At 36.9% G+C, this 26,833-nt stretch overlaps 1 protein-coding gene across 4 annotated transcripts; it reads right to left on the bottom strand.

The window, feature by feature from the left end:
* Window positions 1-220: 220 nt before the first annotated feature.
* On the bottom strand, window positions 221-7,666 carry LOC147496794 (uncharacterized). Of its 4 annotated transcripts, none has more exons than XM_086559674.1 (15): window positions 7,418-7,666; window positions 5,586-5,707; window positions 5,428-5,478; window positions 5,187-5,306; window positions 3,647-3,766; window positions 3,330-3,471; window positions 3,025-3,195; window positions 2,523-2,678; window positions 2,309-2,415; window positions 2,075-2,165; window positions 1,805-1,946; window positions 1,427-1,580; window positions 1,209-1,325; window positions 994-1,120; window positions 221-698 (listed from the first exon to the last, which is right to left on the bottom strand). In XM_086559674.1, the coding sequence occupies exons 1-15, from the start codon at window positions 7,547-7,549 to the stop codon at window positions 456-458; spliced, it is 1,995 nt and encodes a 664-aa protein (XP_086415800.1). In that variant the 5' UTR covers window positions 7,550-7,666; the 3' UTR covers window positions 221-455. The 4 variants fall into 4 exon arrangements, with proteins under 4 accessions (XP_086415800.1, XP_086415801.1, XP_086415802.1 ...); XM_086559675.1 differs by having other exon boundaries at window positions 7,294-7,580; XM_086559676.1 differs by lacking the exon at window positions 7,418-7,666 and adding an exon at window positions 5,881-6,055.
* Between the last annotated feature and the right edge of the window lie 19,167 nt (window positions 7,667-26,833).

Here is a 26,833-nt window from a genome sequence, read left to right as displayed (position 1 = left end):
CGATTATAAGAATCAGCGTCATTTATAGAATCATTTAACATATTATTCAAGCCAAAATAAATTACCAATCATAACAATTGCATTGATCATCTAAACTCATATAAGTTTTTGTCCAAGGTTGTTACAGATAAATTACATCGAGGAAGCAGATTGCTAAACTGATATGATCATAGGAGATAGAGAAAATGAGAAACATGTAGAAAGTGAGAGTGAATGGGGATGTTGAGAAGTATCAATGATTTTATTAGTGAAGAATCAGTATATGAATTGGATAATTTGAATCACTTTACAATGTTTGAGTACTGAACTACAACTTTACCTAAAAAAGTACTGAACTACTAAAAAATTATAAATGCAAAATTTGCAAAAAATAATTGCTTGTACAAATATATGGCCCATAGAAAAACAAAGAATATTGAATATGGCCGTAAAGAATTTAGTTTTTCTCATCCAAACTAACTGGAAGCAGGGGACCCTTCAAAACGGATGTAATCATACATGACCCCTACGAAAGGGCCTGAATTCCTCGCTTGTGTGAGAAAAATGACATTTCCCCCTTCAACGAGCCAATCACTCTTTACATCAACGTTAAACAGCCAATACATCCCATGAATACCGTGTCTAGCAATCGCATTATCCCTTCCTATTAACCCTGTTGTGAAGTGAGGGCGGTTCATATTCAAATCGTTGAACCTTACCTTCATCCAGATAGTGGCATTTGATTAGTATAAGTTGAACAAATAAAAATGAAGTCACATGTATTTTTTCCACTCACATTCTTTATCTATAACCACCCATACGCTTCATAGCATTTTTTTTTTGTTCTTTTAAAACGGATTTTCGAAGTTTTTATTAAGATTTATTTGTAATTTTAAAAGACGATACCTATTAACAAATTTTGCGCCCAGGTAGAAGGTCTCGGAAATGTATACTGGGAAAGTGGGTAGCGATTTACAAAAGTGAAGACACACTAGCTAACTACTAGGTACTTACTTGCAACTCGGCAAATGCGGCAGAAGCAAGCGCCAATCTTAACGTGTAAGTAGCGTTTTGGCCTACATTGTGAATATTAAATCTTATCTTCCAGGTAGTAGCGTCATAGGAATTGTCTTCTGTTATCCTGCAATTTGAGTAATGGTTGCAATTAGCATAAGTTCATGAACATGAATCTATAATGCCTTGAATGCAAAGAACAAACAAATCCCCACCGTGTAACTTGTGCAAAGAACCAATCTTTCCGATAATCACTAGCGTTAATCGTGTAAGTAAGATCTTCATTAGGGTATAACCTGCTATACTCCTCCCACAATCCATATTGTCTAAACCTGTCCAAAGTCCAAGTTCAGGAAGATTAGATGTTAACCTTTAACAAAAGCTTATAAAGTAGTTTATTTGTTCTCTTATGTATATGGCAACAAGAAGTCACCTGTCGTGCTGCAAGTAGAGTGGATTCACAAAATGAGGATTAGGTTCAGGGATGAAAAATTCGATAGCTGTACGATCAGGATATCCAATCTCCCACAGAGTTGGACCAGTTCTAGGTGGTGTATAAATTAAATCACCCAAGTCAATATTGTCTCCTGTTTCAGAATTCGGAAATGTTAATTGACTACCTCCATTATATGCTGTAACGCTTTTAAACTACAATTTTAGCATACAACAGGCAGGGCATATGAATTTGTTAGCGTGAAATTGCCTTGCGGCTTTAATTTTCATTTGCCATGTCCAATGCACTATATTGCCTCTTGATATGGTAGTTCATTCATATTTCTTGTGACCCAAGTTATTTTTGCTTGAACATTACCTGGTCTGATTGTGATAATTTTATCATACTTGTAGTCCCCTATGAAACCAGGGACAGATGCGTAGAGATTGTAGATTCCAGGTCGTATATTCTTAACGGTGAAAAGCCCATTGGTGTCGGACTTAGTCCAGAACTGGTAACCCTGTAATTCAATATAAAGTTATGTATATTCTATTTAATTATAATTAACTTTGAAAAAACTTGGTCAATGAATAATCTAATACTCATGCACATATAAGGAGTACGAGTACTTAAGTTGCAGTACACAACCTTGCCTTCGGTCTGCCAAGATCCAACTTCTCCTGGTAAAGCGAGCCCAACATGAGCTGAGCCTGCAGGCATATCTAATTTGTTGATGTACCTAAAGAAACCATCCATAGCAAAATTCCATATTAAGATTATATGAAATGCTCTTTTTTTGTTCTCTTATTCGAGACGAATTTTGAAAAGAAAGAACATATCAAATTTTGCATGTGAGCACAGTGTATGTGAAGAGAGAAAAACCTGTCTCGGACGAGTAATCTTCCATAGACCAAACCTCTTTGTTCAGACTTAGGAAAATCATTTGAAAGTGGAAAACTATATGGCCAATTTTGCACTTCACGCCTCATCTACAAACAAAAAATGTCACCGTTACATAGCTGAACTAAGTTAAAATCAAGATGGGCTAAGGCCACTTCATGTTGACAAAAATCAACCAAATTATGGTAAAATCAACCTGGTTATCTGCATCCTTCCAAAGTGTTTTCCTCTTTGTTCCTGGAGGACCCGAATTAAGGTATACGAAAACTGGGCCGAAAACTTTTTTCCAAGCTTCTCCATTTCTGAATTTTGGGATGCCTTCTTGTCCCATGTAATGGGGACTGATAAACACCTGAACATAGAAAGCCTGTTATTCAGAATTGCCAAAGAAAGCCCAACTGGGTAATTGACCAAAGTCTAGTAATAGTTGGGCTATTTTGAGATTATTGAGTCCAATCAAAGGTCGGGCTAGCCCTTTTCTAGCTTTCTAGAATCTACTACTATATATGACCAACGTTGGACTTGGATATAAAAAGTGGGGTGGCTTTTGTTTAATTCAGTTTCTCGGTGTTGCATTCTAGACGGGCAACATGGATATTTTCTATTTTTCACACAAGCTTGGTAATTTGGTATGTTTGATTGAACACTAGTGGATTTTTTAGTGTATGGGATTGTAGGAGATTTGGAAATATACTTACAGTGAGAGTTGTAGGACCAACATGAGAGGTGAGTTCCTGCTTAAAAGGCCCTCCTGATCGGAATTCATAGCTCGGCGTGATGTGCCAAAAGCCTACCAGCGGCTTGGTGCTCGTCCACCCATGAACCTTGATGTCTTCACTATCGCTCGAATATTGATACTTGTCATCCACCTGCACAAGTCAATGTCCATCACGACAGTCAAAATGCGAAATAAAATTTTTGATTAATTATGAGATAGAACTATTGATGTCAAAGATAATAAATGTGGCCTGGGGAGGACACCTGGATCACTCTAATTAATTACCTCCCCTTGGAATTGTGTTTCAGTTGGTTTTACAATACGGACTGCTTCAGGGTATGCTAGGATTTGGCTTCTTCTTGACATACGATCATCTGGCAATGGCATGCGTCTTTGTCGCCTCTCATCCACGGCCATGTATCGAAACCTTGCATTTCAAACACCAACAATCACATCAAATTATATGTTCGGTAGAGGTTTAAATGTTGATTTCAATTTGAGCTGATTTGACCCAATTATGTACTATGCCAATATGTCATAATACTGCTATATGATTTTTTGTTTTCTTATCAGTATATGAAGTATTGAAGTTTAAGTCTTACATGTCTTTCCTAAGCTTGAAAGTGAGCCTGGTTACACCAAGGTCAAAATCTGGCCATCCTTCCAAATGCTCATATATAGAGTACGAGTAGAAACCATGAGAACCTTGAAGCATTATGAATCTGCAAAAAAAATTGGGACTATTTATTTTCGATTTTTCGTAAGGTTATTATATTTATGTAGTATGGATTCATTTACAAAGTAGTTAGAATGTGGCTAAAATGAATGTGGTTCTATCCCTCTATATATATATATTAAGATTATATGAAATCCAAACAAAATTGTAGATTTAACAGTGAATTAAGGGTTGAATTTTTGTAAATATGATCTTCCCGCCATAGAGAACACGCTAAAAAAAAAATTGAACCGTTAGATGAAAAGTTCAAAAATGAACACTAATTTTTACATGGTTAGACATATCTAAATATTATAATTTTTTGTAAGAATGATTTTCATGGTATGGAAATCATTTCTACAAAAAATCAGTCCTTAATTCATTTGTATGTCGAAAATGTGACTATAATATGCGCATAAGAATGTAACTATATATTATATTATATTATATAACAAAGAAGGGAGGAGTGGGACGACAAATTCCATCTCATAAGGTGATATTTGGTCGTGTCACCCTCTCACCATAGCCACTAGATTGTTTTTCTGGGGTGAGTTAATAAGTTTTTTGGGGTGAGTTTAAAAAAAATTCTCACCTCACCCACCCCACACAAAAAAAGGCATGAACTGTTTTTGGGCTGAACTTTCATGGACCGTTGGGCTCTGAAAACATGAGTAGAAGTGGATGGATCCAAAGGCGCGATATCTGATGCCATCCGGGGCGGATGTGTGTCGGTAGCCAAGCCGGCGCACATATATGTACCGTACGGAGGGCGGATGCGTGTCGGGAGATGCCGAAGGCGCGTGTATTTGTGTCGTATATCACAGGCAAATACTAATATATATATATATATATATATATATGTGTGTGTGTGTGTGTGTGTGTGTGTGTGTGTGTGTGTGTGTGTGTGTGTCTCAGCCCGAGCAAGCCGTTTAGCAGTCACGGTGTCTGACACTTTTATATTTCTCTTTTTTTAAACTCCTATGGGTCCCACTAAAAAAAAATCAGAAGAGAAAAAACAAAAAAAATATATGTGGGTATCCACGTGCTCATAGCTAATATATAGTAATAATAGTAATATAGGGCAGGAACGGATTGGATATGGTCAAACCCGAATCCGAATAGTTTTACCATATTCGAACACGAATCCAAACTTAAACCAAACCGAAAAGTTCAACCCGAACCCAATAGACCAGATCGGATAACACTAAAAATTTTAAAAAGCCGAAAACTTGTATGCAAACCCAACAGACCCGAATTCAAATCCAACTCGAATTTAAAAACCGATATGAAAATCAACCTGAACCCGGCCTATTCTGGTTTGGGTCGGGTTGAGTTCAGGTCCAGGCCCTACTAGTATATATTAATATATAATATGGCTTTTAAGTTAATTGAGTTTACCCTAATATGCGTAGGAAACAAAAGTTAACCTTTTGTCAATATTCAGGGGAACGAGAGAGCCTTGTTGCGAGGGACTCCATGTTCTTGTGAAAGAAACCTCCGCCTGACTTTCATTTTGCATTATAATTCTAAATTTCCTCCCTTTTATTCTGCATGATCGAAACCAAAATAACTTCTATCAATATCATATTCCACTAGCTTTTGCGTTATCATATCAGTAGCAACAAATAAAAAAGAAGAAGAAGCATCAACAACGTAACAACAGCTTACATATCAAACTTTCCGGGCATTCCTGGCTCGTTCCAAGAGATATCCCAGTATCTAGAAAATAAAATCATACCACTACTTAATTAATTCTCCAAATTTGTATCCACCATTGTAGGCCGCAACTTACATATTAAAAAGCCAAAAGGACCAAGAGCACGTACCCTCTTTCATCTTCAGGATTTTGCATTTCGAGCAAATTGTTGATCCCATTGTATCTTATTCCCGTGACTATTCCCTCCGGCTTCGATAGTGTTACTTGGACCAGGCCATTGTCCATCACCACCTTCAAAATATATACAGATATTAATGTTAAAACTAAATTGCATTAAGGACAACTTCTTGGAGCAAAGGAACGTATTTTTGATATAAAATTATTCCATCATTTATATGGAAATCTCAAATTCATCTTAAATTCTATGATGTAGTAATAAAGTCTATAATTTCAAAAAGAACTACCCATGTATTTTGGAATGTCCTTCACTGTGTCATTTGAAGTTTTGAACTGTGTTCAAAATTCAACAAAAACTTCATAAGGTATGCCAATTTGTACACCAATAAGCTGGTTAGCTGACCAAAGTACCAACAATTCCGCTATGTGAACTTTTATCAGTTTTATGCAGGATTAGATCATAGTGTCATAGGGCCCTCACAAGTCACAATTGTGTGCTTTGACTCAGTCTTTAGTTAACCAACCCAACAAAAGTCCACCTAATTGACAATGAAACCAACCGCTCCCCATCGCCAAGTCCTCCCCACCAATACATTTGCATATGTGGAGTGGTAGAGAAGTCCTCGTAAATTCAGGTAAAAATCCAACAACCTCTTTGCATAGATTGTCAGCAGAAGAAATTCCATGAACATTTCTACTAGCTCTGACTCCCTGTTCATACTCTCTAAATTGGTACGGTCGTGCATCTCGATTCAAATCAATTGTAATAAGTCAGAAAGTCAGTTTTCAGGAGTCAGTCTATTGGTTAGGCTATTTATTTAAACTCACGAGTCTTGACTCTTGAAACCTCAAGCGTTTTGATTAAAAGTTTTTTTTTTTTGAAAAATATAGAGAGTTAAGACAAACCCACATTGGTTACATTGAAAGACCCTAGCACATCAACCTCGAAAGAAACCTAATCTGAAAGGCTCTCACCGAGGCGCCATTTTGAATAAACCCAACCGCCTCTATTTTGAGTAGGCCCAACTGTCTCCACCTTGTCTATGAAGATTTGCTTTCGCTTCTCGGTCCACCCATCGTAGCAACACCACGTCTCTAGTCCGAAAACTCACTGATGCCCATCACATAATTACACAAGTAAAAAATCCACACTTGGTGGGATTCTAACTTGCAGCTCTCTCCATGAGGAGAAGAGATAGAAGCTCTTGATTAAAAATTTATTTAATATGTCTTAGGATTTTTTGTAATTAATATTAGGAGTTTTCGAGAGTCAGCCGACATATCCTTGTTGTTTTCGTGTCTCTTTGAGCACAATTTGTACCAAATATCGTGTGACTCCTGACTCGCTAATAAACATCGTTCCCTCTGGGATGTCTTGAGGGCATGCAGAATTGCAGATGCTTGTTAGCTAGCTAGGTATATATGTATTTGAATAAATCACGGGAAATTCTAAAGTTTTGGTTAATCTAGCTTCTGGCGAGGAGTAAATCATTTTTGAAAGATATTTTGAAAATCTGTTAACTATTTGGGCCCATATGGATTTCAGCAGTAACATTACTAACATGTGATTTTTACCAATTTATAGATACCCTGAGGTTACATGCATGATAATCTCAAATAGTAACTGAATTTGGAAAACTGAAACCAATTAATTAAGTATAGTTCATGTTGGATGAAATTCAGAAACAATATTCACGTACCACTCAAACCTAACATGCTGATGAAGATATATACTAGCGCACGAAGTCGGCAACGTATGAGCATATATATTCATGGAACAACATAAATGGAAGAGGAATAGAAGATGAATGGAGGAGTTAATACATGTTGGTCTTGTATCTGCAATTGAACTCCCCCAAACGCGCACTTGGCAATCAGCAAAAACAATAACACTGATGCTCTAGAGATGTTCGGAACTTGCTCTCTCACATGCAACTGCACCCCATGGTTTGGCATGCTTCTTGTACGTACAATTATTCGAACCTGCAGAATGAATGAGAGACAGAGAGGGCTATTTAAACAAAAGCACCAACCCTCAAATAAAATATGGGTAGCTAGCTGTACTTGATAACCAAGGGAGAACATCTTATATATATATATATATAAAACCACTAAATTTGGTGTATTTCCATTCCATGTGTCAAATTACTAACTCATTTGACTTTTAATTAACTTTTAATCTTTGATTTCTCTCTTTTTCCTAGAACTTAACGGAAAAGAATCTGTTTTCAAATTGTTAGCCCCAAAGATCTAGAAGAATATGGTCCAAGAGTCTTGTGTTTTCACTCACAATCTTCTTATGTTGCTTAACGAGTATTTTCAACCATTCTGTTTTTCTGGTCATAGCCTGGTCACAGTTTCAAATTAAATATGTATCAAAAGAATACTACATAGCTGCCATGCATAATCAGTCCACTGCATCATGCCTCGAATAACAGCTAACAAGCCTTGAAAAGCCTTGACATACCCATATCAGTATCTTTTTTCATGCATAAAGGTGTATCGATCACTATGAATTAATAAGTGGGACGCGCTTAATTAACTTCTCATACAAATGAGTGAATGACAATCGATTTTGTCTCATTTGTCTCACGCTTTTTCCCATGCTTATGATAAGTAATAAAATTTGTGCTTATAATGAGTCTTAATCAATTATCGTATTTAGACAGTAAAAATGCGGGTAAATGCCTAATTCGGGCATGATAAATACACATTGTGTTCCAACGGGCCACGCATTTTATTTTGATCTTTTCAATGAGTTTTTGACTATTTTCCTTACTCTAAAAATAATAAAATTTCTCTCTCCTCCTGCAACACTCTCTTATTTGAAATTGTTGTCCCCTCGTGATTCCCATGATTTGATGTGTAAAGGATAGCAACCGCACGATTTTATAGAGATCGACCACAGTGAGATAAGCGATTGAGATTATCTTAACTTTTGAAATTAATAATTGTATTTTCGTCTGATTCATTTTAGATACATGGTTGAGATTGGTTTTTGGTTATACGACCCCTTTTGGTTATTGTAATTTGAAAAACTTGAATGTTTGAACAGAAATAGTATGATAATCATTCATTAAAAACAAAAAAAAAATATCAACAAGGAACAAAACATAAAGAAAGAAATGGTCATTCTTGTTCATTCTTCAAAAGAAAACAAAAACATTGAAAAGCAGAAAACAGAAAGAAAGAACATTAGTCACCCTCTTCACTATCGTATGTCACTGGACAAAATGCATAAAAGAAATCGTGGTTCCCTTAAAAAATCATGCACGAAATTGGGATGGTACGTATTTTCACGTTTGCCGTGTAGATGACAAGGATGAGGGCAATGAAGAGGGTGACTAATGTTCTTTCTTTCTGTTTTCTGCTTTTCAATGTTCTGTTTTCTTTTGAAAAATGATCATTAAAGAATGAACAAGAATGACTATTTCTTTCTTTCGCAATCTGTTTTGTTTCTTGTTGATATTAATTTATTTATGTTTTTGATGAATGATTATCGTATTATTTATGTTCAAACATTCAAAAAATTTAAATTGCAATAACCAAAAGGGGTCGCCTAATCAAAAACCAATCTCGACCATATATCTAAAATGAATCAGACGAAAATGCAATTATTAATTTCAAAAGTTAAGGTAATTTCAATCGCTCATCTCACTGTGGTCGATCTCTATAAAATCGTGCCATTGCTATTCTTGTACACATCAAATCATGGAAATCATGAGGGGACAACAATTTGAAAGGAGAGAGAGTGTTGTAGGAGGAAAGAGAAGTTTTATTGTTTTTAGAGAAAGGGTTAAAAAATATAAAACCCATTGAAAATGTCAAAATAATATGACATGGCCACTTGGAACACAATGTGTATTTATCATGGCGGAATCGGGCATTTACCCAAATGCAAATATTTCCCATATAGGACTACTGCCACAAAATAGCAGTACCCTTTGAGATGAATAGCGCTTCTGTATGCACTTTGAACAATGTTTGGGTTTTGAAACATTATCGGTCAATGTCATTGACGTTAAGTCTAGACCATGGAACAAGTTAATAAGTCCCTCAAAGTCTCTAACTACGGAAAAGAAGTTCAACAACTATTAACAAATCAACCACTCAACGTCTGATGAACGAAGCAATTTGAATACTGTCGTCTCAACTAATTAACAAAATTGATTTTTTTTTTAAATCGAAGAATGTTGGACTAATTGATGCCTAACTTAACTAATTTTTCAAAGAGGAGAAAGAGAATTAGATTAGAGAATCCTATGATCCTATCACTTGGTTTAAGATTTAGAACGTGAATATATAAATATCCAATTCTTTCACGTTTTCCATGAAGCTCTTCCATGTACGTTCTTTCTTGGTTGAATTGGAATTTACATTTTGGTTCTCGTGTTATCAAGTGCATACTGTTGGCAAAGAGTCTGATTGTAACAAACTGGTTTTTGTCATTTTAAAGAAAAAAGAGCTCGCTGGACATGCATATAAAATTACAATGAGAAACAATTTTGGAAAAAATGGTGCATAAAGAAAAGGTCAGCTTTGGACAATCGGGATTGATCCAGCTAAAAACCTTGAATTACCAAGAAGGATAAAAACGAATGACCAACTGGTAGTGCTTGTTTTCTTTACAAACCAAAGTACTTTTAAGCTGAGGTTGAGGCCAGAACTTGGTACATGTTTACACCACCAAAATAGTGAAAATACTACTCGAAAAGGAATTCTGAATAATTATTGACAAAATTAATGTATCATATCATGCACAATTTGTTAGCGTTACTTTTAATGTGTTTTCGTGACCAGAACGCTACCCAGAGGTCCCAAACCCAGAACAACTCGGAGTGAATTACTTGGCTTGCAGCTCTTAGAGGATGTATACATATCTATACGCAGGGACGAACCCAAGAGTTTCGAAGAGGGTATTCAAGTCAGAAATTCAACAACCAAAAATTTTCTTTAGTGCCAAAAAAAAAAAAAAAAAAAAAACAAACAAACAAACCATCTGATCGAATGCAGAATTTTTTTTGGATGTTCTCACAAAAGAGAAGTGGATTCTCCCACAATGCCAACACATGTTTCACAGAGAACGTATATCTAAGTGGGTGAAGTCTTCTGGCACAGCACAACATGTCCTATTTGTCGAGCTAAGCTTCCATTGATTAATGTACGTTTGAGTTTGAAATCTTGTGTAGGCATAAAACCGGAAACAAGACTATGAAATTTCTTCATTTTTTACGGATGTATTTGTAGTAATTAATGTGATTACTTAATTAACTCTTTCGACTTTTCCTGCCTTATTCTTAGACTAAACTAGTATATGTTTTATGCTATGGTGGAGACTGATGATCATTAACTAAGTACTCCTTGTGTTTGTGTTCTCCTTCTTGCATAGAAACTACCGGCTTCTAGCTAGTAATATAAAGTTAAATATTGATAAGAGTATAAGACTAGTGAATACCCCTCCTCAAACACTGGGTCTGCCCCTGTCTATACGTAAAAATAACACTAATCTTTCCTTGCATCTTTTAAGTTTTTCAGGTGCATGACTTTATGATCTAGTTTTAATGATCATTCAAAATCTCTAATTTTACATGTCTTTGTTCCTCAAGATAAATCAGTATAATTAGATGTCCTAAAATAATCACTAACATTTTCTTTTTGGGTATTAAAGAATGTATCAGGCCACTAATAACATGTACGTCAAGCATTCCACATAGTATCTATCACGATTCACACGACTGCCAAACGTGGGGTGGAAGTGTGGAACCTTGAATTCCAAGTTGGTTATTGGTCATTTGGTGCTTGTCCACTAACAAGGCTACGCCATATTACTCACAAGTTGACAAACAAAATTGGGTATGAGCCCACTTTGGTCACCTTAACTTCTTATACGAGAACAGGCCTTCTATGCGCAGTTGTCCTTTGAACTACGCAGTAGATACAAAAATTAACTATTGCTTGATACTTATTATTAGTTTTTTAATCTTATTTTTCATTTTAATGACCGCAGGGTGGGGTTAGCCGTGACCTGCCTAATCGGCAGACTATCTTGTGGATTTTAGTGTTAAGGAGAAAAATGTGTGTTAAGAACATTGACTATATAAATAGTAGAAGCAAGGAGTAACAAGTAATTGATGATTGTGAATTTGTGATGTAACATACCTGCCTTAATCACTCCATTTTCACAGAGAGGAATTCAGATACCATACCGACGACAAACGGAGATTACGACTGAAGAGTCCTCTCTGTCCTTACCAGTTGTAAACTTGGACTGGAGAGGAACTCCCTCATATTTATCTTCATGGTGTCTGAAATCTTCTCATCAAAAGAGTAGGCACTGAATGGTACGGTTCTGTTTCTGCATTCATGGTTCCTCACTAAGTAACCATCTCGTTATTAAGAAGATGTTATCAAAATTTCTAACAATCGCATTTAATCATAAACTTTTAATTTGTCATTAATTGTTGATTATTAACTGTTATTTTATTTTATTGGGATCATTTGAATTAATTGTAAATTTGTAAGTTTACATGAAATGTTTCTAATATAATGAACTTGATTATCAAGCCAAAGGAAAAATGAAAAATGAAAAATGAAAAACGACCCAGCCATCCAGGTAAAGAAAGTTGTCAGATGTTGGACCTGGTATCAGTTTTCACACCTCCAATTTTCAGAATGCGGATACATTGTACTCTCTTATCTTCCCTAATCCCAATCAACTGAACCAAGGCTCAGAATACCGACTTTTACGGATATACCAGACCAAAAAACTAAAACAAGCAATGAAACAAGCAACGATATCAATACACGGCAAAGTGATGAGGCCACTTACAAAAAAGAGGCCTAGGCTGCTAGGCACATTTGCAAGTTGAATTAGCCAACCATGTGTCAACCATTGTCCTTGGCATCATTATCAGGCAACTCAGAATTTCGGATATCAATAATGATTACGAAAAAAGACAAAAAAGGGTATTGAACTTAACAAGTTTTGAAAATATGAGAACTAAATTTTTTTTTCCGGTCACATTGGGACCAAACTTTTCAATTTTTACAATGTGGGGACATGTGTAATATGACATCTAAATTTCTCATACGGTGTTTTACAATTGGAATTAATTTCTATGGTCATAAAGTTGTAGCATGGATATACTTTGATAAAAAAGTGTATAACAATATATGTAACTTGTGAATTATGAAATACCGTGTGAGCAATTTAGACTACATGTGTAAATAGTCCCTACATTGCAAAAATTAAAAAGTTTGGTCTCCAATTTGACCGAAAAAAAAAGTTTAGTCCTCATATTATCAAAACTTGTAAAGTTCGATACTCTTTTTAATCGTTTTTCGTAATGATTACATGCCCAGGAATTCTAATCCCATAATCTATATCTTCTGGGCAGAACATAATTAACCTATCGACAAAGATATATCCAACGCAGTATCATGAATGCATTCCGCAGTTGCAAGTTTGCAACCAGCCAACCATGAGTCTCTACAAAATTCTTTTCAACAGTGGAAAATAAACATACTATCTTATCCTCCATTCAGAATATATACTAATTAACGTCAACAACTGAATATATCATTTGTGTCCCGACACAGAATGCTGAAATGATCTGTATCTACTTTTGACATATTATATGTGGTTTTTCTTATATCGTGTCAAACATGAATTAACAAAAGTGTACCCTTAACAAAAAAATTTAAGAATAGGTTTCCCAGAGAACAGCAAAAAAGGAAAACAGAAAAACGAAAACTCATGATTATCTGGTCTCACCTAGCTTGTTGTCGTAGGGCGTATACGTACAATGAATATCTACCTCCAACAGCTGCTAGTGTTCGATATGCAACACCACAGAAGCGACAGAAAACTCAAGGCAATGGATATACATCATGTGACGCTATACTTCATGTCCAAGGCATACTCAGTTGATGGTGCCGTAAGGGAAGAGCTGCATGCAGCTACAACATAGGAAACAACAGCGGCATGGTTTCCATCTCTCCAATATAAATACACCTTGTGTGTTGCCACACCTCGCAGATATCACAGTCCACCATCCTCTCCCCATCATCGTCCTTGGCATTACAATAGCAATCAACTGTCCAAGTATCAGCATAGCACGCATTCAGACTGAATGACTTTATTATGAAATTATATCGATCAATACTCTTCTACATTGATTTACGTAAATGGAAGTAACGAATTAGGTTTACTTTCAACATCAATACCATCACATGGATGGATCGTAAATGCATGAATATGGTGTAGCAAAAAATCCGCGGTTCCTAGTGGAATAGGTTGTTGGAATATCTTTCCTGTATTTCAATCTATTTAAGAGTGAGCAAAGTGGAGGTAGAGAACATTGAGTGTTCTCTCCACTTTTATGCTTGGAAGATAGTCCCATATTGCCTAAACTTGTTTTGCTTTTGGAGCAAGTTTCGAATTTCTGTTTCCAATAGGTTTCCTATTCTGTTTCTGGAAACCGACTGTGACTCTCTATATAACCAGGACTGTGTGAACCACGTCACATATACTTACAGAAACAGATCTCGCACAAACCAAACCCTAGCTTCTCCTTCTCTTCTTACTGTCAGCCTTCAGAGAGAGTTATTACACCGTTCTAGAGAGAAGTCTGATTAGTGCAAAACCAGCCTTCTGTAACCGTTTGAATCCTATGAGGAGAAGACGTCATTGTAGCATTTCTGCACCAGTGAAAGGGGCGGAATCTTTCCTTAAGAACAGTCTTATTGGTGCCTTGGTTGTTCACTGTTCGTCTGCTGTTCCTTCTGTTCTACTCTAGTTGTTGTTTCATACAACTATTCTAACAATCTTAATGAAAGATTTTCGTAGTAGAACAAAAGAGAGTGCTTAATACGACAATCAAAAGATAAGTCTTTTACTTTGAATTATTGTTTGTGTTATTAGGTTATGACTTTAGAAATTTTCTAATAATTTCGTTTTTGTTAGGGAAACCAATTAAAAATTAAATATTTATTGATCTTTTGTGATTTATCAAACCCTATATGGTTGTAGACCTTTCTCCTACGTTTGTGTGAGTCAAATATGAGATTTCTATCAAGAAAAACGTTAAAGTTCGTCTTTTTGACAGCTGCATCACTCATTACGGAAACTACTATAACTTCAGCTTAGAGCTCGGTTTTGCAATCCACTTCTTGTGTTGGATAGCTGATACAAAGAGCTTTCCAGTGGTATAAGGCTTGATACCCTAATTCGTCCTGAGCTGGTTCAGTGTTACGTTCTTTTGAACTGTTTTTCTAGAAAGAGAAAAGTATGGTAATCCAGTTTTTCAATCGGTTAGGTATCATATTCTTTCACTCTTTGCAATTCTTTTGGTTTGATTATATGATGATATTCTTGTTTTGAGTTGCATGTTAGTTTTTATTCTTAGGAAGGAAATCCCTAAGCTTAAACTTCTTTAATAGCCTAGTCAACATATTATACGTGTTTATCACTAAGATATTAATTGGTTTGACTAGAAGTAGTTTGATATTAATTTTCTTTGTACATGTAGATGTATGTAGATGGTCTAAGAGAGACCTTAAGATAGTTAATATCAACTACACTCAAATCTTGGGTAGTAATTATAATGTATTCAATGCATAATTGTTTATCTCTATTGAGTGTACGTATTGTTAGACGATTGTTATAATTGTAATGTTGTGAAAATACATGTTAGATGAAGTAACTATTGTAGCTTATATCTAATATAGCATATGTACGTTAAGGTTTTGTAGCATGCTAGCTTATTTGGATATTAATCATCGTGGATTTACTTTGAACTTGATGATAATTTATTGGTAAATATTTTATAGTTGAAGACAATAATGGGTTAGTTGAGCCATTAGATGTTGTGGTAATACTTGAGGTCTTGTTGATAGGGTATTCTATCTTACTTGAGCTCATGTAAGAATAGGAGGTGGAGTCCTCAGTTGTTTTGCATATTCAGTGGCTAGATTTGCTTAATATCGTATATCTTTTGTTGTGAAGGGTACAATTAAAGTTTACTTTTTCTAAACCTATGATATGATATTAACCATGTTTGGCATAAATGCATTTTTTAACATTGGCATGAAGCTTAACCATGTCATATATTATTAAGTAATGAGCATCGTTGTCTACGAGAGGAAACAATATGAGAAACAATCAATATCCTCCTAAACCTATTTTAGTCAAGGAGATGTAAGGTTATGGATTGTCTTCTTAGACAATATCCTCCAGTGACTATTTTAGACAATGAGATGTAACACTTGTAGATTGTCTTAATAGATATTATCTTTCTATGACTATGAATAAATAGCCAAGGTGATGTACAAGTGTGTGGATTGTCTCACATAAGATAATCCTATAATTTATGAACAAGAAATTTGGAAGACTATTAGTGAGTATATCCGTCATTCATGGTGATGACGTTTATATGTTTCTTGAGGACGATTCATTAACCTATAAGGAAGTTGTCTGTCTATGAGAAGGTGACATTTTTTAAGGTTATAACTCCTCTAAACTGGACTTTTGATTTACACAAATCATTAAAGGGAGGTAGTTAATCTACCTATTGGGGGATCTATAGGTTGAATTGGATCTTCAAGAGAAAACTAAAACGTGATAGTTGTATTGCAAAATACAAGGCTAATAATAATAGCCAAGGGGTTTCACTTAGAGAAAAGATTTATACTATTTTAGAACCTTGCTCATGTAACTAGAATTTCTTCTTCATAATCCTAAAGACTCTAATTGAGTAGTTGTGAGGAACTACAATACCAAGTAGTACCAGGCGATGAGTTTAATGTATACAATTTAGTTAAATCTTTGTTTGAGTTTATTCAAGCGCCTATAAATGGCATGAGCAATTCAACACCATATTGGTGTCGTATGGATGTCAAAGTACCGTTGTTGATAAAGATGTGTACTTTCTTTAGAGTAAAGCAAGACATATTTGTTAATCTCTCTTTGTTTAGATAATTTAATATCATGAGTGTTAGCATTGAGAATGTGTATGAGACAGATAAATTCCTATTTGAAACACATAATTGACTGTCATTGGAAATGATATATAGTTCATTATGTTGTTAAACTAATTTCTATAACTGCTATATTTAGTTGTCAAGATATTGCCGTTTGAATATGGTTGAAGCTCACAGCGTACCTTAAACCAGACCGGGCGAATGGTATAGGGGAATTTTGGGCACTACAAAATTGAATGACTGGTGAATATAAGACTTATAACTCATATTGGTCTCATTATGTTGTTTTAGCACTTAGTATAAATATTTTCATTAAAAAGTATGGGTATTACGTTAGTAAGACTGTGTCAACACTTCTTGTGGCAGATATCCATCTTATGAAAAATAATCTACTTGTGTTTTCTCATACTAAATATGTCAATATCATTGGTAGACTATTATACTTGATGGATTATATATGTGAGACATGACATTGCCTACATTTATGGCAATCTGAGTTGATAACCCATTGTTCTTATAAGGAACATTAATTGGATGTATATTGTCAGATTATCTAAGTACTATAGTGGAGTCATTGATTATGAACTTATGTTTAGTAGATTTCCCATCATTGTTGGAAGGATAATGTGTTATAAACTGGATCCAATAGTGTTTATGTGTTTACCCTTGGTGGAAATTGAGTGTCTTGGATATCATCTAAGTTAATCGCCTTAGAAAAGGCATGTGATGATACTAAGAAGGTTAACAACCTCTTGACAAATTTTCTCATTAGCTCTAAACATCCTCCTGATGTGTATATGTTTTGCAACTGTCTCATTGCAATAGCTAAAACATAAAGATATATGTGCAATGCGAAAATAATACATATAAGTTTGAGATATAACCTATTCAAGCAGCTGCTAGAGATTATGTTAGGTTGGACTTAGTTTGGCCACATGTCTGGCCACACCACTTTTTGGAGGCAAGTGGTTATACATCGAGGGGGATGAGACTTATGCCCATACATAGAGCGACACTAACGACAACCCTACCTATGTGATTGGAGACCTTATGAAGCAGGTTCAAAGGGGAAAACAAGTCATTTCGTCATTCTGCAGTACTATCGTCTTATTTATTTATGAGATGTCCCACCCTATGACGAGATGGTACTATAATATATATTGTATAACTAGAATTGCAGTGAGTAAGGATGAGTTCTTTAACTCTTAATGGATTTCATAGCCCATATTATAACGAGGTGGTGTATTTAAATTGCAATGTACACCTGATGAAAATACACCTATGTGAATGTAGAACTGGGTCGGTTCTTATGAGTATTCGGGCAAGTACTCTAGAGCATTCATGGAACACAGGCAGCGTAGGGCCAAAAAGAGCAACACCGCAGAACTAGCATATAATGAAAAAGCAATGTGGGTGCATGCCATCTATTTCACTACAAGGAAAGTTGGTTCAAAGATTTTTTAATTTACCTCTTTCACGTGAGAAAATACATGTTACCCTATGACTGGTTCAAGCCCGAAAGGCACCAGTATCTTAGGCATTGCAATTTCGTTTCTCTACGGCATTTCGTAAACCTTTTCTTTTGTAATATCCTATTTCAAAATAGTGGGGGACTATAAGTATTTTGAAATAGTGGGGGATTGTTGGAATCTCTTTGTTGTATTTCAATCTATTTAAGAGTGAGCAAAGTGGAGGTGGAGAACATTGAGTGTTCTCTCCACTTTTATGCTTGGAAGATAGTCCCATATTGCCTAAACTTGTTTTGCTTTTGGAGCAAGTTTCGGATTTCTGTTTCCACTAGGTTTCCTATTCTGTTTCTAGAAACTGACTGTGACTCTCTATATAACCAGGACTATGTGAACCATCACATATACTTACAGAAATAGATCTCACACAAACCAAACCCTAGCTTCTCCTTCTCTTCTTATTGTCAGCCGCCAGAGAGAGTTGTTATGCCGTTCTAGAGAGAAGTCTGATTAGTGCAAAACCAGCCTTCTGTAACCATTGAATCCTGTGAGGAGAAGACGTCATTGTAGCCTTTCTGCACCACTGGAAGGGGCGAAATCTTTCCTTAAGGGCAGTCTTATTGATGCCTTGGTTGTTCACTGTTCGTCTACTGTTTCTTCTGTTCTACTCTAGTTGCTATTTCATACAACTATTCTAACATAGGTAACACCACCACGTAATGCACCTTGCCGCTTACTGCTACTACTAAACCATCTCAAACATGTGAACATGATTCAATGTTCTAAATATGACCTCATCATTGTCCATGAAGTTCAACGCTCTTACCTCCCTCAATACAAACCTTTACATCATACAACAAGTATCCCTAAAACCATCCTCCATTGCAATTTTCAGCTCAACAATTATTAAATTCCATGTTAGTGGTAATGCTAGGAGAGTTGTGACATTGATATATTGAGAGAAACCAAGAATAAGAACAATGGAGAAAAATAGAGATTGATTGAGAGAGAGAGAGAGAGAGAGATTGATTAGGGTTAGAGTGATTGAGTGTTCTCTACCCAGAGTTACATATTTATACTAACCTACCTTGGGTGTGAATATGGATGTCCATACTTATAGAAACGTGAGACTTTACATATAAGACATATTCTAATACTCCCCCTCAAGCTGTATTGCCGCAAACTATGCAAATTACAGCTTGAATGGCAGAAAGAAAAGATAAGAATACAGCTCCCCCTTTCGTAGTCTTTAGTTGAAGAACTCAAACAACTGTTGAGACGAGATGTTCTGGAAAATGAAACTGTTGGTGTAGACAATGGCCTAACCTGAATGCTGAAGTTGTACCACAGGCACAAACTGGAAATAGAACACCTGTTTGATGACTGCAACCTGAGAGATGAATTTGAATAGTACAGTGATGATGTGACTATAACCTGAGAGATTGATGAAAATTGAATAAGGCAGTGATGATGTGACTGCAACTGAGAGATTAATACTGAGTACCTGTCACCACTGAGGCATAAAAGGAATCAAAACCTGAAAAGCTGAACCATCAACGACAGCAGTATATGAGAAACTCCTCAATAAGAAGGCTAAAACAGAAAGCCGATGAAACACCATAAAACTCATAACCATGACATGAAAGGGAGTCAAACACTTACAAACGAAATAACTTATCAACCAACCAATAATCAGGAATTCTACCAAATCATATTAGTTGAGACGAGGAGAAACTGCTGAATAATACGGAAAACTGGACTTGAGATACAGAGACGAACAACCCAGAGCGCGGGCGGCCCTAGCAAAAGGTTGAAACCGAGTGCGTGCGCGCCTTCCACTAGACGTACTTTGAATACTGAAGAGGGCGTGCACGCCTGTACGAAGACAATCTTGAGTGCGTCTGCACCTTGATCAATACAGAGACAGAGAGATTACCTGGCTTTCGAACCATGGAGAATAATGAGACAGAGAGATTGGGAAACCTTGAATACTAACTTCGAAGCATGGAGAATAATGAGACGAGAGATTGCGGAACCTTGAAAAGTGCCTTGAACATGACGATGAGCAGTACCATGAACAGTAACGATGAATAGTAGTTATAAACAGTAGCGATGAACAGTATTGGTGAATAGTAGTTATGAACGAACAGTACCATGAACAGTACGATGAACAGTACCGGTGAACAATGCCGGTGAACAGTAAATCCATCCAGAAAAAGATTGAAATTTGAATCGAGATAGAAGAACTTTTTTTTGTGAGAAAGATTGAAACTTGACTTGAATTGAATACTGAAAATTGAATAAAAAAAAATGATTTTGATTGTTGATTGTTGTTTTTTTTGGATATTGATTTTGAGAGATTCATCTCATAGCATACCACTTAACTTTAATTTGAACCTGACTATCTGATACCATGTTAAATTCCATATTAGTGGTGATGCTAGGAGAGTTATGACATTGATATATTGAGAGAAACCAATAATAAAAACAATAGTGACATTTTTTTTTTTTGTTATTATTTTTTTTTTTGTACGTAAGCAGAATAATTTTATAAAGAATAAAAGGTGTCATTTTTTTTTTTTTTAATTTTTTTTTTGTACGTAAGCAAAATAATCAAGTGAGCGGAGCGAATGATTTTGGGAGAAGGGGGGGCTATGCGAGATAAAAACCAACTTGGTTGGTTTCTGTCTATCTGTCCTCATCTTCTCTTTTATTTTTTTTTCGCCCAAATACCTTTTTCATTCACCCATCTCTCTCCCCCCGCATCACCCAACTCTCTCTCTCTCTCCGCAGCTCCGCTCACTCCCTTCACTGCCACGCAGTATACTAGTTTTATAAAGAATAAAAAGTATGTGTGGGGTGAGGGGGTGGTTTAATCCTGTTGGGGATTACACCAATACCAATCGATTCCCCCCACTACACAGATAACTTGTATTTGAACACAATTCAACTCCGGACAAAATCTAAATATCAACTACAACCTATACTAACATGCCCAACTCGCTAAACAACTATTAACAACAGATAATAATGTAAAGCAGTAGAAGCAAACCAAAACACAAAGATTTACCGTGGTTCGGCCAATGATGCCTACTTCCACAAGAGCCAGTTCTTAATAAAGTGGGAAGGAAGATTACAATCTCTCCTTACAGTCTCTCACCTTACTAGATCACTCTTATCTCTTTACAGGGTTGTATCTCTGTAAAGGTTCTCTCTCTTTGTTTTAGTCTGGATTCCAATCCTTCTGACTTGTTTGGTTTGGTTGGTTTTCCAAAACCTTGATTTTTGGTTTTATCTCCAAAAACCAAATTTCAAGGGTATCAGAAGCAAAGCCCCACGAAAATTAGACTGGAAAGGAAGGAAGGCCTCTTTGCCTTGGCCTTCAATGTAATGGAGATCGAGCACGGTCGCCTCTATGAGCTGGTCGCCCTATTCTATGGAACTCGAGCGCCGAAGTCGCAAGACCATCCTTGGCTGGCGCTCGACATTTCAACGCCGAATTCGCCCGTTTCTCTCCAGCTCTATTTTCTCTCCTCATGTGAGGGATAACTCCAACAATCTCCCCCTCCCGAACAGTGAGGGACTTCCTCCATGCAATTCCCAAATCAACAGGAGGAGTGTGCTGCCATTCCGGCAATAGCACAACAAACATCAAACTTACCTTTCGGTAAGACTTTGGTCATCATATCCGACCCGTTCTTGTCGGTATGGATCTTCTTGATACACAAATGCTTGTCCTCGAGTACTTCTCTAATCCAATGATAACGCACGTGTATGTGCTTGGATCTAGAATGAAAACTCGGATTCTTGCTCAAGTGAATGGCGCTCTGACTGTCACATAGAACTACAAACTGTTTCTGCTTTTAGCCCTAGTTCGTGAAGAACCTCTTCATCCATAGCAACTCTTTTGCAACACTTTCGGTGGCTGCAATATACACAAACTTCAGTAGTGGAGAGGGCAACACACTTTTGCAACTTAGATTGCCAAGAAACCGCTCCCCGCAAAAGTAACCGGATAACCGGAGGTGGACTTCATCGAGTCAACATCACCGCCATGTCCAGATCGGTGTAGCCTTCAAGTAAGGGCTTACTTCCACCAAAGCACAAACATGATTTGGAAGTGCCTTTGAGATATCTCAATATCCACTTAACACCTTCCCAATGTTCTTTACCCGGATTTGATGTAAATCGCTTACAACCCCAACGGCGAAAAGCAATATCCGGTCTAGTACACACCATGGCATACATCAAACCGCCCCATGCGGATGCATAAGGAATCTTTTCCATCGACTCGCTCATGCTCACCCTTAGGACACATCTCTTTGGTCATGCGAACTGGCCACCAAGCGGATAACCGACCGGCTTTTCGCTTGATCCATGTTGAATCTCTTCAACACCTTCTTAATGTAGCTTTCTTGAGAAAGCCACAACTTCCCACTCTTTTTGTCACGAAAGTGATCCGTGATCCCAAGTATCCGCTTTGCTTGACCCAAATCTTTCATCTTAAAGGACTTACTCAAGTCTTTTTCTTCGCTTTGATATCTTGTTGATGTTTGGGCCAACTATCAACATATCATCCACATACAAAGAATAGCACTATGAAATCCCCATCCGAAATCTCGAACAAACACACAATGATCGGAAGCGGACTTCTTGTATCCTTGCTTTGCCATAAAGGAGTCAAACTTTATGTACCAATCGTCTCGGTGCTTGCTTCAACCCATACAAAGCTCTTTATCGCCTTGCATACTAGGTGCTCCTTGCCTTTGACCTCAAACCCTCGGGTGGTCCATGTAGACATCTTCTTCAAGGTCTCCATGAAGAAAAGCTGTCTTAACATCTAGCTGCTCAACCTCTAGGTTCATACTTGCGGCCATACCCAATACCACCCGGATAGAAGTCATCTTTACTACAGGAGAGAAAATCTCATCAAAGTCAATCCCTTTTCTTTGACCGAATCCCTTCACAACAAGGCGAGCTTTATGCCTTGGGTGAGGATTGTTCTCCTCATGCTTGACTTTGTATATCCACTTATTCTTGAGAACTTTTCTCCTCGTGGGTTTCTCAACTAACTTCATAAGTGTGATTCTTATGCAAAGAATCCATCTCGTCATGCATGGCCTTCAACCACTTTTCTTTTTGTCGTACCTTCAAGTGCCTCTTGATAGTACATAGGTTCTCCACCATCCGATAGTAGCATGTAACGTATGTGGTGGATACCGGTTGAAGCTATTCTCCCTCCTGTCACGGACCTCCTTGCCCCATCTCCGGTGCCTCGGGAGGTTGCACTTGCTTTGCTCGGTGGTGGTTCATGCATCTCATCCGCATCTTCTATACCAATAGGTTCTATCCCATCATGAGCAATAGGATTCTCATCATGAGCTTCAAACTCATGGTTCTCTCAGATTCTCAATGCCTTTCCGACGTTCCACGGTAGGAACTTCCGGTTTCGAATCAACAAGATCATTTGTGAAAGCCCGTAGCTTTCACCCTCCTCAAAGTTTGCTATGGTTTGGTCTTCTAAGAACACAACATCTCGACTTCGGATTATCTTCTTGTTAATCGGATCATAGAGTTTGTAACCAAACTTTTCATCTCCATAACCCGAGAAAAATGCAATCGCTTGGCTTTGTCATCAAGCTTGGATCTCTCATCCTTCGGAATATGCACAAATGCCCCGCACCCAAATACCCTCAAGTATCCATAATCAACATCTCGCCGACCCATACTCTCTCCGGATAGTCACTATTCGGAGGCTTTCTTCGGTGACAGTTGATCACATGCACGGTACAGACGCATTGCTTCTACCCAAGAGCTTCTAGGTAGCTTAGAGTGAGATAGCATGCATCTCATCCCTCTACAATGGTACGCAGTTCATTCTCTCGCTATTCCATTACATTGCGGTGTCTTGGGAACGGCCCGCTCATGACAAATCCCATGACTCACGGCAATACTCTTCAAATGGCCCAATGTACTCACCCCCATTATCCGGAGCTTAATACACTTCAACAACTTCCGGTCTCTCTTTCCACCATGTCGTGGAATTTCTCAAACACGCCAAGTACTTCATCCTTGGTCTTCGGACTATAGGCCCATATCTTTCTTGGACGATCATCAATGAATGTCAAGAAGTAGCACGGCTCCCGGTGGGACTTCACTCTCATAGGACCACATAAGTCCAGGTGCACTAGCTCAAGGACGTTGTCCTTTTCGTGAGACGGGAATCTTTGGAAAGACACCCTGTGTTGCTTTCCTACCATACAGTGAGTACATGTATTTAAATGTGTACCTTTAATGTCTGGCATGGCCTTTTGCTTAGCAAGAACTTCCATCCCTTTTATGCCCATGTGACATGTTTCGACCAAATATGATCAAAACACTAAGTGTTGATGAAAGAGACGAAGAACGTAGAAAAGTAATTAGAAAAATGATGGTGATCGGGAGAATGATGAGACTGTACCTTGCGGTTGCCTACGTACCCAAATTATCAATGGGATCAAGTCTCAAGAACGTAGTTCTGAATGAAAAATAGTTTGGTATTTATATAGGTAGAGTAGAGAGTCCTTGTATCTCAAGTAATCTTGTAGCTTGAGTAATTGTGATAGACTATAACTTTCAACTGATAATTATCTCTTTGATAAGAAATGAATCTGGACATAAATCAATGTACATTAGTGGCAAGCCATGTGGTTAAGGTTCAGCCTTAGACACATGAGTTAATGGGCATGTACATTGATCCATGGTATTGCAAATTGGGCATTAGCCCTGTCGATTAAACGAATAAAGTGGAGATTCCTACCAATGGAAGTTCGCCACGTAGGTGGGGGTCGAAACACCGCCCCCTCTTTGGCATGCGAACAAAGTTCATATGGCAAAGAAGAAAGAAAAATGAGCGGAATGTATAACGAAGTGTCGTGTGAAAAGAAATAATTGGAAAATTGACTGTCGAAAAAAGAAAAAAAATAATAAAATCGTGAATTATCGGGAACGAAATAATGTCAATACTAACGTATACGGGACGCAATGTATTTAAATAAAAGATGGCCGAAAAGGCACAGAAAAAAATAAAATATGCACAAAAATAAAATTGCAAAAAAATTCGATTGGCGAAAACTGTACCGAACGCGTCACGTAACAATACGAAATTTGAATTCGACGACGCGTGGCAGCGGAATAGCGATACTTGGATTATACCGTTGAAAATTATACGTAGGGGCAGTTTAGTAATAATAGGAAGAAAATGAAGTTAAATACGAATTGGATTCGAAGGTGAAGACTTTAGCCACTAAAACTGTATGCCAATTTTGGATTAGATAAGAATTCGGATTAGATAAGAATTCGGATTAGATAAGAGTCCAACTAGCTATGTAAAACTAGATCGAAAAAATATGATATAAGTGATGTTGAGACGAAGGTAGAAAAAGATAATCGTTTACAATATGAATTTATAGGAGATTTGGTGCGCAAGAATTATTAGCGTTGGTATATCCGAAAATTCAATGTTCGAATTGGTCGCTGCAAAGTGGTGAAGATGATTTCATGAGATAATGAAAAGGTATGTATAACAAGTAAGAGGTAGTTGAAATTAAGAATTGGAACTTGCTGCAAAACCGTAGCAATGAGGCACTAGTGGCGTGGTAGTGTATTCGTTAAGTACCAATGTAAAAAGGTCTTTTTTTTTTTTTTTTTTTAATACAATGGGAGGAATTGTACAAGTGCAAGACTGCCGATGGAAAAAATGGCTTACTTAATAAAATTAACGTGATTTCTAGGTAACAAAGCGCCTGAGCCTATGGTTGAGATGCATGCTAATGAGCAACTTAATAAAAAAGTAGAAAGAGGACTTAGGATAGACAAGGTATTAATTCAACAAAGTGTAGGTGTTAGTTTGGAGTATCTTGAATTGAATATCGTAAACTTGGAAAAATTAGACTTAATGAACTTCTAGCGTTTAATCTTTTGTCTTTGCTTTGCTTTGCTTTTCTTTAATATATGAACGTTGACTTGGCAGGAAGAACAGATGGTGAATGAGAACGTGAAGTTGGAGCAACAAAAACCATTATTATCACATAGCCGGACCTCAAAGCCGCAAAGAATGTGTAGTGGATTGAAGCAAAATAGAACACATAAGTCAAAACAAATGATCGAAACGCTCAAAGAAGTGGCCAAGTACTAATCAAGAAAAACACAGTAATGAAACGGAAAAACAAGGAAGTGTCGAAGCGAAACCACACAATAATGAAATGGAAAAATGAGTAAGTGTCGAAGTGAAACCGCAAGACAACCTGAAAGTAGGTTACTGTATTGTTTATTAACTGTGTCTAACTCTAAAAAATACTGATAGACAGTCTTAATTTTCTTTTTGGTGTACACGAAGGTGGCGGCAGATCCAACGCAATGTTTTTACGAAAGGAGGTCGCGACGCAAATTGAAAGTAACTGTCTATAGAGTTGTTCGTAACGTTGTGTGGCAGGTTGAAACGGCGGAATTATGAGAGTTTGGGAAGAAAAGTTTCGAGCGGAAATTAAAAAGTGCAATGCTTTAAAAAAAAAAAAAAAAAAAAAAAACGAAAGAAGCTGAAGAAAAGTTTACCTCCGGAAGATGAACTCAATGCCTTAGAAAAAAAACAATAAAGCTGTTGGAATGATTGGTGTAGAAAGATTGTCTCGATGCCTTAGAAAAAATAATGAAACTATCAGAATGATTCTCTACGCCTTATAAAGAATAATGAAGCTGTCGGAAAGTTTCACTCGAAAAGTTTCGCTCGAAAAGATCGGCTTAATGCTTTAGAAAA

Source organism: Coptis chinensis, chromosome 5 (genome assembly GCF_015680905.1).
Source record: "Coptis chinensis isolate HL-2020 chromosome 5, ASM1568090v1, whole genome shotgun sequence".
In the NCBI taxonomy this organism is placed as follows: domain Eukaryota; kingdom Viridiplantae; phylum Streptophyta; class Magnoliopsida; order Ranunculales; family Ranunculaceae; genus Coptis; species Coptis chinensis.
This window is presented reverse-complemented; position numbering and strand designations above follow the sequence as displayed.

Bases quoted from the DNA above. Each gene is read 5' to 3' on its own strand.
- LOC147496794 (XM_086559674.1), bottom strand. From the start codon at position 7,549: ATGCCAAACCATGGGGTGCAGTTGCATGTGAGAGAGCAAGTTCCGAAC. The intron at 3,472-3,646 runs GTAAGACTTAAA...TTGAAATGCAAG, and splicing joins TTCAAGCTTAGGAAAGACAT to GTTTCGATACATGGCCGTGG. The intron at 2,166-2,308 runs GTTTTTCTCTCT...TGGTTTCTTTAG, and splicing joins AGATTACTCGTCCGAGACAG to GTACATCAACAAATTAGATA.